Source organism: Dermacentor albipictus, chromosome 2 (assembly GCF_038994185.2).
Source record: "Dermacentor albipictus isolate Rhodes 1998 colony chromosome 2, USDA_Dalb.pri_finalv2, whole genome shotgun sequence".
Classification (NCBI taxonomy): domain Eukaryota; kingdom Metazoa; phylum Arthropoda; class Arachnida; order Ixodida; family Ixodidae; genus Dermacentor; species Dermacentor albipictus.
The window spans coordinates 175937237-175951025 of record NC_091822.1 but is presented as its reverse complement, the minus strand read 5'-3'; the positions used below and the strand labels follow the sequence as shown (position 1 = coordinate 175951025).

Here is a 13789-nt window from a genome sequence, read left to right as displayed (position 1 = left end):
CATGGCTAATTAGAGCTCGCATCGGCGAAGGCCTCGCGACTTCCTTCACAACTGCACTGTGAAGGAAGTCGCGAGGCCTGTGAAAAAGCTTTTTACTACCGCACACACATCCCGACTATTCTTTCGCCAGTGAGCTGGTCGCCGCCCATCGCAATGTAGCCAGTGCTCCTCATTTTTCCACAGATTGTCAGAACGAAACTAGTACTGTTTGCCACAAATGCTGTGGATGAAACAATGGCCATAGTTGACACGATCATAGATGGCGACCTTACAGTTCCGAAGGCGCGCAGCCGACTCACGCACTGAGTTAAACCGAAACCACCGTTTGCTGCAACTGCGGACGAAACTGCGGTCGCTATCGAAGCGATCATGGATGGTGACTACACAGTTATGAAGGCACACGGCCAATGTGGTGCTATACGCGGTAGCAAACGCAAGAATAAAGGATTTAAGAGCACAATTAGGTACGAAGCGTTCTGCCATTCCTGTCATTCACGTACGATTTCCACTGATGACTATGGCGATGCGGACTCCACCGTTTCGTTTTGGTTGGGTGCTAGCACCATTTTTGCTCTCTTGTGTCACTTACTTGCGGCATTCCGGCTCTAGCCGAGCTCTGAGAGTTGTCCGAAATTACCACGTGCTGTGAAACATATAGGCGAAGATGCTTATCGCAATAGGATTGACAGTGATGGCTGTGAATGCCGCGTGCGATGACCCCGGAGAAGATTTGCTGGTACCGAAATGAGAAACTGAGTGCGCACCGCCGTTTTCACGCGAGACGGGTGGCCAAGCATTGCAGTAATGCTGTTGTGACAGGTAACTATATACCATTCTCAATCACACACGCCTCACGCATTTTCTTGTTTACATGGGATCTAGCGGCCGGAAAACGTATCATATGATCCCAGTTTGGCGACGCACTAAACCGTTGGCCCCTAAACATGTCATTTTCCGGGAATGTATAAATCGGTAAAAAATGAGCGTAACGCTATTGGGTCTTTTTTTGTGTTCTCGATTGCAAACGTTGGCACTGAGAAAATGTACTTAACAGGAACGCATCAACGAGGTTCTACTGCAATCACGCTAACATTCCTAGGGCTAGGTCTAGTAAACATAAATACACAAGTTAGTGGATGGATTGATAGCCGTCGCCGTAACACAATTGGTAGAGCAACACATGCGCAATGCAGAAGTTATGGGTTCGGCTTCCACTGGAGACAAGTTCTTGTCTCGTCCATTGCCTTTTCTTCATTGTGTTCTACATTTCGATTTCAACTGCAGCTAATTTCCCCAATGCTTTCCTTGGCTTCATTGCCTGTTGGCTTTATGTCTTCCGCAAGCTAGCACTGCAGACCGATAGAGCAGGCAAAACTGTAGTTAGCGTGCAGTTTGGCCTCCGAGACTGGAAACATGTGCATAGTCTCAAAGGCCATGTTTGATGCCAACTCTTCCTTTTGTTTACCCCAACACGGCCCATACAACAAATCTTGGTGAGTGGTCGCGTGAAGTTGCATGCAGTACCAAAGTTCTAAAAAAGCTCTAAAAAGTTCTAAAAAAAAAAAGACGCTAACCTAGAAACACTGAACTAAACAGCAAGCGATTGTACCACGCAACAATAGTATTGAAAACGAAGAAAAGAAAATAGTAAGGTGCAGCAAGCAGTCATGAAGGCTTACTTTTGTGCCACTGCCTGGATCCCTGCGAGCTCCTTGGAAATGTTTGCGTAAGCCTGCTCCCGAGACGCCAATTCCGTGCGGTCTTTCTGGATCTGGGCGACCATTTCTAGCGTGCTGGGACCCTTGGGCTGTGCACCTGTGCCGCATCGCAACAACACTTCGAGTTAACAGACAGTACCGCACCCAACAGAGGGTATGTAAGATCAGACATCAGAATGCAACCCGCAAGCATGTAAATGTTGGCGGGTCGCATTCAGGGAAAGAGGAAGAGTGTGATGGCTGCGGCCATGTGCTTTCCTCCACTCACTGGCAGAACGAAAATTAACGGAAACTGGTTCCGGCTTATTTTGAGCAAAAGGGGATGCACCAAATGTTAACGCTGCCGCATATAGTAGTTACCATGATGCTCTAAAAATACAACACACTACTGCTGCATTCAAGTAAACGCAGCTATTGCCACTTGAGAGTTCCTTTGCCTGTTTGGCACGAGATCACTCAATGAAGTGTAAGATTATTTGTCCCCTATTTCTGACAGTGTTGCCTGCCTTTTCACCATCACTACACCACGACAATATGGATTAGAAATTCCCACTTAGTGTCCCTTAAAATATTACATATTAGCGGGTCCCCTACTTCACCTATTTAATCACTCCCTTGATTCCAAAATTTATCCATCAGAATTAAAAATAGCAAACGTACTTCCGATTTATAAGGACGGAGATCGTTCTAATCCATCAAGCTATCAGCCGATCTCAATTAATAGCATTATCAACACAATTTTTGAAAAGATACTCTCCGTGCACATAAACAAATTCATATCCACATACAATATACTGAGCCCCCACCAACATGGTTTCTGACCTCAGAAATCTACTTCTTCCGCTGTTTTCACCCTGACGCACCTGCTGAATACGGCTCTCCAGCAGAATAAAATTGCGGTCATTGTCTATCTCGACATACCTTCGATACAGTTGACCATCAGATATTACTCAACAAGATTAACAATCTAGGGTTTAGGGGCAAAAACCCGAACTTGCTTCGAAGCTACCTCAGTAACCGCAAGCAGCAAGTAATACTTAAATTATATATGTCTACTTCACAAACCGTACTAACTGGTGTGCCATAGGGTTCTGTTCTTCGGCCCATGCTTTTCTCACTTTACATAAATGATTTCCCTGCAACGCTTAGGCATTCACAGGCTTTAATGTATGCTGATGACACCGCTCTTCTATTTACTGGAGACAGTCTGCTTGATATACAGGATAAAATAAATGCAGAGTTAGATAATGTTTTTAAGTGGTTCACGTTCAGTGAACTGACCGTTAATCTTAGTAAGACTAAATATACAGTTTTTCATTCCAGGAAGAAAAAGCTCAACACTGAATTACTGGACATATCATTAAGAGGTACAAAACTACAACAAGTTGTCTCCTATAAATATTTAGGCATCTTCTTTGATTCAGACATGCACTGCGAAACTCACATAAAACACTTTTGTTCCAAGCTTGCTTATGGATGTTATATTCTCCTTGAGGTTCGTGAATGTTTCGAATATCCTGTCCTACGCATTCTGTACTTTTCCTTCATTCAAAGTCAGATATCTTATTGTATTGTTTCATGGGGAAACACTTTTATAACTTAACTTGAGCCTGTATTCCGTCTGCAAAAACGCGCATTAAGAATTATCACTTCTTCTAGATGTACGCAATTCCTTACGTACTTGTATAGCTCATTGCATGTGTTGCCAGTGCATGCATTGTATGAATTGAAAATTGCTGAGGTCATTCATAGTATTATTGAAACCAATAATCCACTTCCAATTACTTTATTTAAAATCCCGTTACGAAATACAAGAGCTGCATCTAATCAATGTTTTAATTTGCCTCCTTGTCATAATCTGTATGGGAAAAGGCTCGTGGAATTTAATGGCGCACTTATTTGGAATTCTCTGCCAATACATATAAAAGAAGCCCATAACTTTAGGTCTGCAGTGAGAAAATACTTTTTTGAAATATACTGTCGATAAAAGTAGACTTGTTTATATTTACATTCCTGGCTAAGTAGTGCATGTCAATTGCTCAAGTTGCGCACGTCAATTTCATTGTTACGTATTTTATCTGCTTTGTTTGCTCGCGTCGTGCGTGAAGGATAAAAGAACACTGAGTTTATATTTACCTTCGTATCTGAGTTATCAATACTAATATTACTATTATGTTTTTCTGCTGTTTTTGTTTGCTCGCATCCTGCGCTTTATACCCTAAGTTGACTATGGACCCGGGAATAGCCAATGGCTATGGGTCCAGTAATTGCTTTCGTATCTTGTAAAATATGTTGTAAATAAAGAATAAATGAAATGAACAAGAAAAATTACATCTCACAAACAACGAAGAAAACGATCTTTAAGAAACAGATAAACTATTTTTCTAGGTGGTTTTCGTTAGCATTAAGAGGGCCTCAACAAATGCAGAAGTTGCCAATGGCACAAAAGAAAGAAAACGAAGTCAACTTGATGCAAACCTCCAGAGATGACACCAGAGGGGTCGAAAGAAGCCCCATCAAACGAGACGGTCCGCATCTGCACACCATTGTCGAACGCCACAATACGAGCATCGTCAATCTTGGTTGTGACCAGCGTGGTGCCGAACACAAACTTCATGGCGGGCGCCAGGTGCGGTGGGTAGTCAACGAGGGACTGCGCTGAGAACACGTTGTCTCGGCCAACCTAGAAAACAGTGCACCTGTGTTGTATTCATTCGAGCCGAATGCTTGAGTGCACAGTTGATGTAAAAAAAAAATTCAACGATTACGATCCTCCCCAACGCGAAATTTGAGTGCAGCTCTATATGTGTTTTGTTTTCATTTCACAATATATCGGCTGGCACAGACAATCTGTATCGCGCGACACATTTTTAACGGAGCAAAGTGTAGTGCGGCTGCCTCACTAAACGGGAGATCATGGCAGGCAGCACGTGGGCAGCATGTCGGCACGATTCGCAGCAGCCGCCACAGACAGACTTTCACTCATGCAGTGAGTTGTTTCTATATGTGGTATCGCAAGTCTTGCACGGCACTGCGCTTTTCCTCTCGCACTTTCGCCATACCCTCCTCCACTTTCCACCTCGTGGTTCCGCTGCATTTCTCTCTCCACTTTCCTCCTCGATCATCCTCGCTCTCGCCAATTTTTTTCATCCCTCGCTGCGCCGCACGTTCGCTCTCATCTTTTGCTGTGCTCCATCTCTATGTTACGCCGTAGGACAATGACGACGCTCGCCGCAGGAATGAGTGCCTAAAAGCAGCGCTCTAAAAACAACTAAAAGCTAAAGGCTCTTTGCATAGGGCTGTGACTGAGAAACTCTATAATAGATTTCCAGTCCCTCCTGCACAAGGTGTCACTGACGCACATACTTTCAACAACCTCCAGTTCGGGTGCACATCTCGGTGAAGCCATTGTGCTTGCTGTAGTGATTGTGGTGCCATCTAGCATGCATTTGGCAAATTTGGGCTGTTGCTGCAGAGGATTCAGAACAGCTTTACAGCTTTTGCTATCTTCTTTTCTTTCTTTTTCTGCATGTTAGACATCACACAAGAAGCTTCAGACGAAGTGAAACGAAGCAGTGAAAGCCCAAAATACTGCTTAGTACAGTTGAACTACTAAGTCAAACCTTGATATAGTGAAATCATATGAACCATGGATATACCTTTGGTATATTGGATGTTTGTTGGATGTTTTGTATATTGGACGTGCTGGTAGTGTAAAAAGATTGCATGTAAATTTTACTTTATCAGATAATTTGTTATCAGTCAACTTCCGTTAATTCGACTCTGACAGGACCGACAAAACTGATCGAATTATCCGGCGAGTCGAATTAAGCAAATTGCATAAAAAATGCCAAAACCCTCTGTTGATTCATTTGGTAGTATTTTCCCAATTCTAACAACCCCCCAATCAAATGTGCACCCACTTTGTATGTGTCGAAAGCAGAAAGCTTTATTAGAAATGACATTAAAGCTCCTAAACAAAGTAGAAATCTAATGCACACCTGATTTCTTGCAAAAAGAAAATGGGCAAAGGTCTACTATGACTTGCACAGCGACGAACAGTTTCCTAAAGTCAGCTTCGCCACAAGACATCTGTGCTAAGCGGTAAAACATACGAGGAGTTTTTTTTTCGAAATGAGCCAAATCCACAAACCGAAACTAGGTCAGGTAAAACGGTAATGACAAGAAAAACTAGGCAACTTTCTCATAGAAAACCCGTTGCAACGAAATGGGTCAAATAACGCCAGGCGAACGTGTTCGCAGATCGTATTTCGTATCGAAATTGAGCCAGATCCAGCTGTTGCACGGATCAAAATGAGCCAAATCCATTTACCCAATAGGAGAGCACTTTTGGCGTGACGTCATGCAGCCATGGCAGCCTCCTTGTCAGTTCCCGCCAAGGAGTTGGTTCCCGCATGACAGCTCGGAGTGTTTCGTTCGTGTTTTCGCAAGTTCTTCGCTTTTCTGATATTGTTGTTCATGGATTCGGATGGCAATGAAGAGATCGGCGAAAATCTATCCCTAGACGTCGACGACGAAGTGAAAAGAAGCCGCATAACCACCGTAAATGCAAGAATGCGCCGTTGCCAATTAGATACGATTGAGCACTACCTACTGGAATGCCGGCGTTTCTCCACCATGAGGAAAATGAGTTTAGAAATTACAGTGCGACAGCTTGGCCTGCCATTGAACACTCCGGTACTACTGTCTTTCGGAGCGTCTGAGCTTGGGCACTCACACAGGAATGTGTGCTTCGCCTAAGAAAAATTTATTATTGAATCAAACCGATTTCATTGATGACCGTATTATTCTATTCATTCCTCCTCTATTGCCTCATTGATATATTATAGACAATTATTTTTTTCCCTCTACGTAGCATGACAATCTACTGAACCATTTCAATTTTCCCTCGCCTAAATTCATGTAACAAAAATTTTAGATTTTTACCTCCATTTTCTGAACACATAAGCAAAGTCTGGCCGACTCTTGACCAATCCCCGCGAGTGGGTAAGCGCCACACTCATCAAGGACATCATCATCATCATCATCATCATCATCATCATCAAATGCAAAATGCAGTGCCCTGCTGCCAATGTTATTATAGCTTTTCTGTCAAGATTACATGATGCCATTCTCGAAAGCCAATTTTAATAAAGTTTTCATAGCAATACCGCCTAAAATCCAGCGTTTCAATTCAATACGAGCCAAATCCAAAGTTCTCAACCTAATATTGGGCATATTTGCCGCATAATTTTTCATTACTTGTGGTCGTAAACTTGCCCTAGCTGACATGTAAAGCATATCATATAATAGCTTTGATAGCGTTGCATTTAGGTCCGGTAACAAATTTTTGCTTTTTTCTCAACTTCCGTTTACGTGGATTTGACCCATTTCGAAAAAAAAACTCCTCATACGACCCCTGCAAAAGCAGTTTTGGTTTCATGCCCAACTGCACTGCGCAGGCAATTTTCGGCTAAATTTTCTTTTTTAAAAAGGCATGCGTTAGAATCAGGTACTGTAATAAGGACATTGTGAGCTACAGTACTGTAATTGCTTGAAAATCTTCCTAGAGTAGGCTGAAAATAGGCGTTTTTGACAGCGGATGAGAAGACGTATGTTCAACGCATTCACTGTCCCTAAACTCCACCAGGACTGCCGCTGCCACTAACAATGTTGCTATCGGAATCACCACAGGGGTCAGGCATGTACATGAAGACTGGCCAAGTTTGAATTGTTCAGCGAAGGCCAATTTTGGGATCGAAAAAATGAAAGTTTTGGGCCCATAAGAATGCATGGTCACTGAACCATGCATTCCGGTGAGGTTAAAATAACCGAAAAATCGAATTACCCGGAGTCGAATTAACGGAAGTCTACTGTATAAGGGTGCATTGTATATTGAGCTTCGACTGTGTTGCTAGTAAAATTTATTATGATTACACATCTCACAGGCTTATATGGCACGCAAAAGGCTTCACGAACCACTGCAAGCACTAAGTACAATGTACTAATGCATATTAATAAAACTGATCCATACATTAGCACTACCAACAATGTTTAAATAACACAGACAGGCAAGCACAGTAAATGAGAATGATAGCTTGTTTATACACGAGAAGGCCGAAACATTGGCTCAGGAATGCAGGCTCTTACATGCTGCGTTGCAAGGAGAAAAGTAGGTAACGGAGAGAAGCATGATTGTGGCATTGAAGCGGATGATTGCAAGGCAGGCTGTGCGCACTATCATGCGTTTCTTTGCAATTACAGTTGAATCTCGTTAATTCAAACGCGAAGGGGCCCAAAAATATGTTTGAATTAAAAGAAGGACTTGTTCTTGAAGTATTTGTGCACCATAGCACGATGGATGAATGGTGCGAGTCGTAAAATATCGCGGCATGCAAGCACACATCGAGTGAGGACCACGAAACTGAGCACACCGGCCAACGCACGTTTCCCCGATAATGGCAGAAAACGAAACTTCAAGGAGCAAGGTAACGCCAGGCCGGCGCAAAGGTGGGCGCGCGCGGAGGCCATCGAAGGTGGAGTTACGAGGGAGTTGAGAGAGAGGGCGTGGGGAACGTAGTTGGGAGGAAGGGCAGGAGGGAAGCGGATTCGCTTTTCTGCCAGCTTGATGGATGGCGCTAATTACTCTCTGCCACCTAAAGCACTGCCACCTAAGACTGCCACAGAAGCAGCGGAGTTGCCGAGGCTGGACTGGGCCTCCGCCATTGCTCTACGTGCTCGTGTACTTGTTCCTTAGTCTGCTGAATGGGCAGCGCTGCATTTACGTTCTTCGTCCTGTGTTCTTGACGCGAGTCACGTCTTATACCTGTGTCACACGGGCACATTTGGAAGGCCTTCCAGTCGACGGCCTTCGAAACGCCACAACTCTATAGACTCAAAGGAGTTGTCGCACTGCTACACGGCACTTTTCAAAGGCCATTGAGTGGTTCAGGCGTGTCTTGCAAAATTGTGTGGCGCTGCAGATCTTTATTTTCGTTTTCATGTCATGAAAAGTTAAACAACATTAAAACCACTTAAAAGCATTATTTCTTTTATGTGTGTTTACACATTAAAAAAGGCACATGGAGTAGAGGGAGAGTGTACTAGGCAACGTGGAGGAAGGAATGAACACAAGCACGTCGCTGTTGTCGAGAGTATGTGCAGTTCGCACATATCAAGTGGCAAACATACTTTATTGAATAATTAATAACACTTATATATAGTATTTTTAGAGCATTTTGGTTTGATTTGTTCTTTCGTACAGTGAGTACGAGCGCACTGTGAACGAGAGGACATGTTCGCGCTGTTTCCGCTTCCGTTGCTCAAAGGCCATCGAGATTTCGATAGAGTTGTAGGCTGCTCCATTGACTCATAAACTATTGACTCAGCGGGCTTCGAAACCGCCTGTGTAGCAGCTCGAATTTGACCTTTGAGTCAAATGACTATCAGTTGGAAGGCCTTCGAAACGCCCGTGTGACACGGGTATTATCAAGATGACAAAGTCGTTTCCACTGATCATAATCAAGTTGATGCGCTCTGTTCTGGCAGCACCGCGTTTAAAAGGGCGGTGAATGAAATACTGGGTGTCGCCTTCGCATCCTTGTACTGTATTCAGGGTCTGTCTTGTCATGCAGAATCGGATATAACACACTGTCTCCAACAACCTTTTCATCGGGATGTCTTGGTTTAGACTTGTCATAGTAAAAGAAAAAAAAAAAAAAGCGCGAACGAGACGAAACCAAGCTAACCACAACGAGCATAAGCTAGAGCTGACACGAGCAGACGAGAGTGTGAAACAAGCAGTCCGGCTGAACCAAACACCAGTACGAATATAGCGGTCAGGCGGGTCTGCATGACATCAGTTTCCTGCGCGTATGTCACTGTAGGGACCACTCTTATTCGTCTTCTCCGATCTCGTCTCATCTCGCTTGCCGCCACAGCAAGCCGCGAAAAATCGGCCCAGGACCGATAACTCCCGCAGCACGCGTTTTGCTGCTATACTCGCGGACAACTTTCTGCGACTATGAAGGAAAAGCTACGGAGGCAACGCGCGCACAAGTGAGAGCGCTTCTGAAAAGAGGCCCCATTTTCATTCACATTAGTTTAGGCTGGGGAAGAGAAAACATAGACACCTTATTAGCAACCGTTAAACAAGACAAAACACGCCACTGAATGTAAAGTTTACTACTTATTTTGCGGCTTTTTTTCTTCCACATCTGAGCAAACACGAAACCATCGCATCCGAGCAACCAAAAGCACTTTGTCCGCAAGTACAGTATGGCTGGGGCATTACAGTGCGATGCAGAAATGGCGACCTTGCTATTTGAGAGAGGGTGAAATTTCCACTACCGTTCCTTTTTTTTCTTTCGCGCGTGGCATTGCGGGGGTCCCTCCTAAGCTTTTCCTCTATGGTGGCGTAAGAGCAACGCTGGTCAGAGGCGCCGACGCATGATTTGGCGCACTGCTGAGAACATTACCGGAGCACGGTATGTTCAAACTAACCGTCACAAATGCTTGCGCGTTCGAATTACCGGGCGTTTTCGGCCATTGAAATACACGACTTTGATGGGACCACAGCGTCAATCCTAACAAACAGAAAGTTCCAATTAAGCATGTTCAAATTAACAAGGTTCGACTGTAGTTGTATGGCGCTTCCCTCACTTAAATGCTGCTTTTGTCAGCATGAACATAGAGGATGGAGTTGGCACCACATGAACCTGCTCGAAGAAGCTGCTGAGAGGGATGTCACTATTTAACACATAAATGAACAAATGCTGGGTGCGCACGCATCTCGCACCTCTCGCGTGACGAAACCGGAAAACAACCTTTACAATTCAGTGGCTTGGCTTGGCTTGTCAAGCGGTTTGGGTTCAGTTGGTGACCACTGAGTCAACCAGTCGTCGCTAGTTTTGGTCTCAATGAGGCTCCCGTGACATTGCTGACGACCGTGCTAAGCATGTATAGAAACAAAAATAATCACTACTTTTGCTTGATGCAGTGTTGAAATTAGCATGCAGTCTTGCAGGCAGAGTCCGAATTATTAAATAGGACACCATAAGTTGTCTCTATACATCAGTCTCTATACATCAAGTCTATAGATCAGTCTCTATACATCAAGTCTATTGGTCTTGTGGGGGAGGCACGAAGATATCTGCACTATCAGTTGACAACATTACTTCACTTCATTACTTCATTATTACTCAGTTATGTAACTTTGAACGCCTGAATAAGTCTCGATATTCCTGATTATGCTTGCTTGCTGGATATGAATGACTTTTGTGCAAGGACACTCACCATGGGCTGCTGTCTCAAATATCTTAAAGAACTCTTTTTATTTGTAACATTCTGAAAACACTAAAAAGGTGAATATTTGACGTTATATGATGCTTATTATTTACATACAGCAAACTTTAAAGTAAAAATAAGTTAAAAGATGTTCAAAGAGAGAAGGATGAAGCTTACAAACTCACGCAATACCTACTATTATTCCTACAATGGATGATGTGCTGCAAAGGGTTGCACTTGTAGACGCAAGTGCCACACTTCTATCTGAAATTTTATATGAAACTCCATGCCCGTGATTTAGTTCATGACAATGAACAGTGCCATCAGCATGCTTTGGCTGCAAGTACTACTCAGGGTCTGAATCGCATACCAGGCTCTGGGCACGCTTGATCACGTGAGGTTCAACGTCGCGTCCTGTGATCTTGTTCAGCGGGATGATGGTCACACGGCGCTTTAGCCTACCATTCTTCAGCAGCAGCTTGCCAGTTTCCTCGTTGTCGACCACAATGTTGAAGAGCTGCACCGCATGTGAAATTGCAGTTTAAACCTCCATTTAATGATATCGACGGCACCGAAGAACAATTTCATGAAACAGAAATTTGATATATCAGAAATACTTAAGGCCAACTTAGGTTCAAACTGCATGGCCTTCCGCATGCATTCGGACGTGTAAAACTGCACATGTCACACACAGGTGCTTAAATTTTGGTTTATAATGGCTCCACGCGAGAAATGTAAATTGAAATTTGTGCAGCTGTGTGCAACATATGCAGTTTTCTGCACTCCGCACTCGTGTGGAAGACTGTGCAAACTGAGCATAAGTTAGCCCTAAAAGTACACATGCAAATCAGATTACATAAGTTCCACAGCAAAAAAATATTCAATTTTTGCACTCATGAAGAAACAGGAGCTGTAGGTAAAGTCAACAATGAAAAGGAAATGTGTTTCAACTCAGCTACAACAGGGCAGCTGGCACCACCTAGTAAAACCGATGCTAAGATTGCAAAGCAAACACCCTGGAACAGGCAGTTTCGAAGGGGAAAAGACAAGCAGGAAGCACGGCTAGGCGTGGCATCTGGCTCGACGTCTGGCTCAACTAGTAAGCTTGGCTAGTGAGCTTGGTTAGTGAGCTCGGTTAGTGAGCTCGGCTGTTGAGCTCAGCTGTTGAGCTCGGCTGTTGAGCTCGGCTGTTGAGCTCGGCTGTTGAGCTCGGCTGTTGAGCTCAGTGCCAACATGATCACTCGATGCCACAGGGTGAAATATGAGCGCAGGCAACGCTGCCCCCGTTGCATTTTCCCTGGTATTTTTGAAATCGAGATTTCGAAGTATCCAGAGGGTTCGTTCGGCACAAATACTTTTCGAGCTAAGGGGTGAAGATACAAAGTGGTTGACATCGCGGCAGGAAAAAAGATTTCTACGTAACTAATATTTTAGGATATGCGAGTTCGAGTTAACGCACTTTTATTGTAATAGGTGCTCATTTCATTTGAGCCCCTGTTGGAGCTTTCGGGCACCGCCAAAGTAACTGAAGCAATGAAGTAAAAATTAACTTCAATGGACTCGAACTTGAGCTAGTTGTTCTTGATCTTGGACGACAGGTACGTTGAGCACGATATGCTGACACAGAAAAGGCAAATAAGACAATATGGGCACTTGCATTAAATACCTCTGTCTTTGGTATTTGTAACAGAGACGACAAGAGAAGTACTAGTGTAGTCCCTATTGTCTCTCCCCTATGTCTGTGCAATTTGCGCTCAACATGTCTGTCAGAAAGCCGTCCGTAACAATTCCAAATTCTTCAAATCAGAGTCACAAATAACGCAAAGTTCAGTAGGATTCAAATGGAGTCAATTTCAATCAGCATGCTGTCAGCTAGTCCAGTTCACTTATGCAGTACAGAGGAATGCGGCCACACACCTTGCCACCGGCAGCCATCTCGAGAGCGCGTGTAGCACGTTGGTCCTTGACCGTGAACAGGTCACAGACGAGACCATATACTTTCCGCCGGTCAAAGTTGCGCACGGGGTCTGTGTAATTGAACGACAGGTGCTGGTTCCTGCAAAAAGCAATATTGAAAATTGCGGCGTTTAATATCCCAGAAACTGCACTGTGGTTTATGAGGGACGTTGTAGTGGAGGGCCTGGGACAAATTTAGCCCACCTGGAGGTTTTTTTATCGTGAACCCAATGTATGTCACATGAGCGCCGGCTGACGCTCATGCTGAATGGTACCTGAACAATCGCAGCGCTCAGAGTTCCGTCTAGAATGCCATTTTTAGTGGACGAAATGCATTATTCTTCCTAAATTTTCATCGGTGTCTTGTACAATGATGCAACTTGTGCATAAAACCATGTGTGCTGGTGTGAATCATCTCGGATTTCTTTTTTCATGAGTACAAAGAATCGTGTGTGGCAGCATTTTTTTAAAGAAATTGAATCTTATTTTTAACAGTAGAGTGACTGTAAGGACAGACAGACGTCAGCTCCTAGGGCTTTCTCCATAGGCAGCCCGGCAAAAGTAGTAAGAGCCACTAACGTGGCTTCCATGGTGCAGGTACCTCCAAGATTGAGTCACACATACTAATTTGCTGTTATAGTTTAGTTTTTTCTTAAACAAAACATAAAACCCATGGCTCTGACACAATAAATAAGAAAAAATTCTAATTTTTTCATTGTTACATTGTGACACCCAACATCTACCCCCTAAAAACAATAACACTTGCTTATTATCAACATCAGTCACGGCTACATTGTGACACCCTACATCTACTCATTAAAAAAATTATA

The 13789-nt window shown here is 43.8% G+C and overlaps 1 protein-coding gene across 2 annotated transcripts in view; it reads right to left on the bottom strand.

Moving 5' to 3' along the window:
• LOC139056318 (structural maintenance of chromosomes protein 2-like) overlaps window positions 1–13789 on the bottom strand; it is an 84310-nt gene that overhangs the window by 24940 nt on the left and 45581 nt on the right. For both annotated transcript variants that reach the window (XM_070534476.1, XM_070534475.1), the window contains exons 10-13: window positions 12921–13059; window positions 11374–11520; window positions 4197–4401; window positions 1680–1815 (exon numbers count right to left, since the gene is read on the bottom strand). In XM_070534476.1, coding sequence (XP_070390577.1) covers window positions 1680–1815; window positions 4197–4401; window positions 11374–11520; window positions 12921–13059 — 627 coding nt within the window. The remainder of the gene's footprint in view (window positions 1–1679; window positions 1816–4196; window positions 4402–11373; window positions 11521–12920; window positions 13060–13789) is intronic.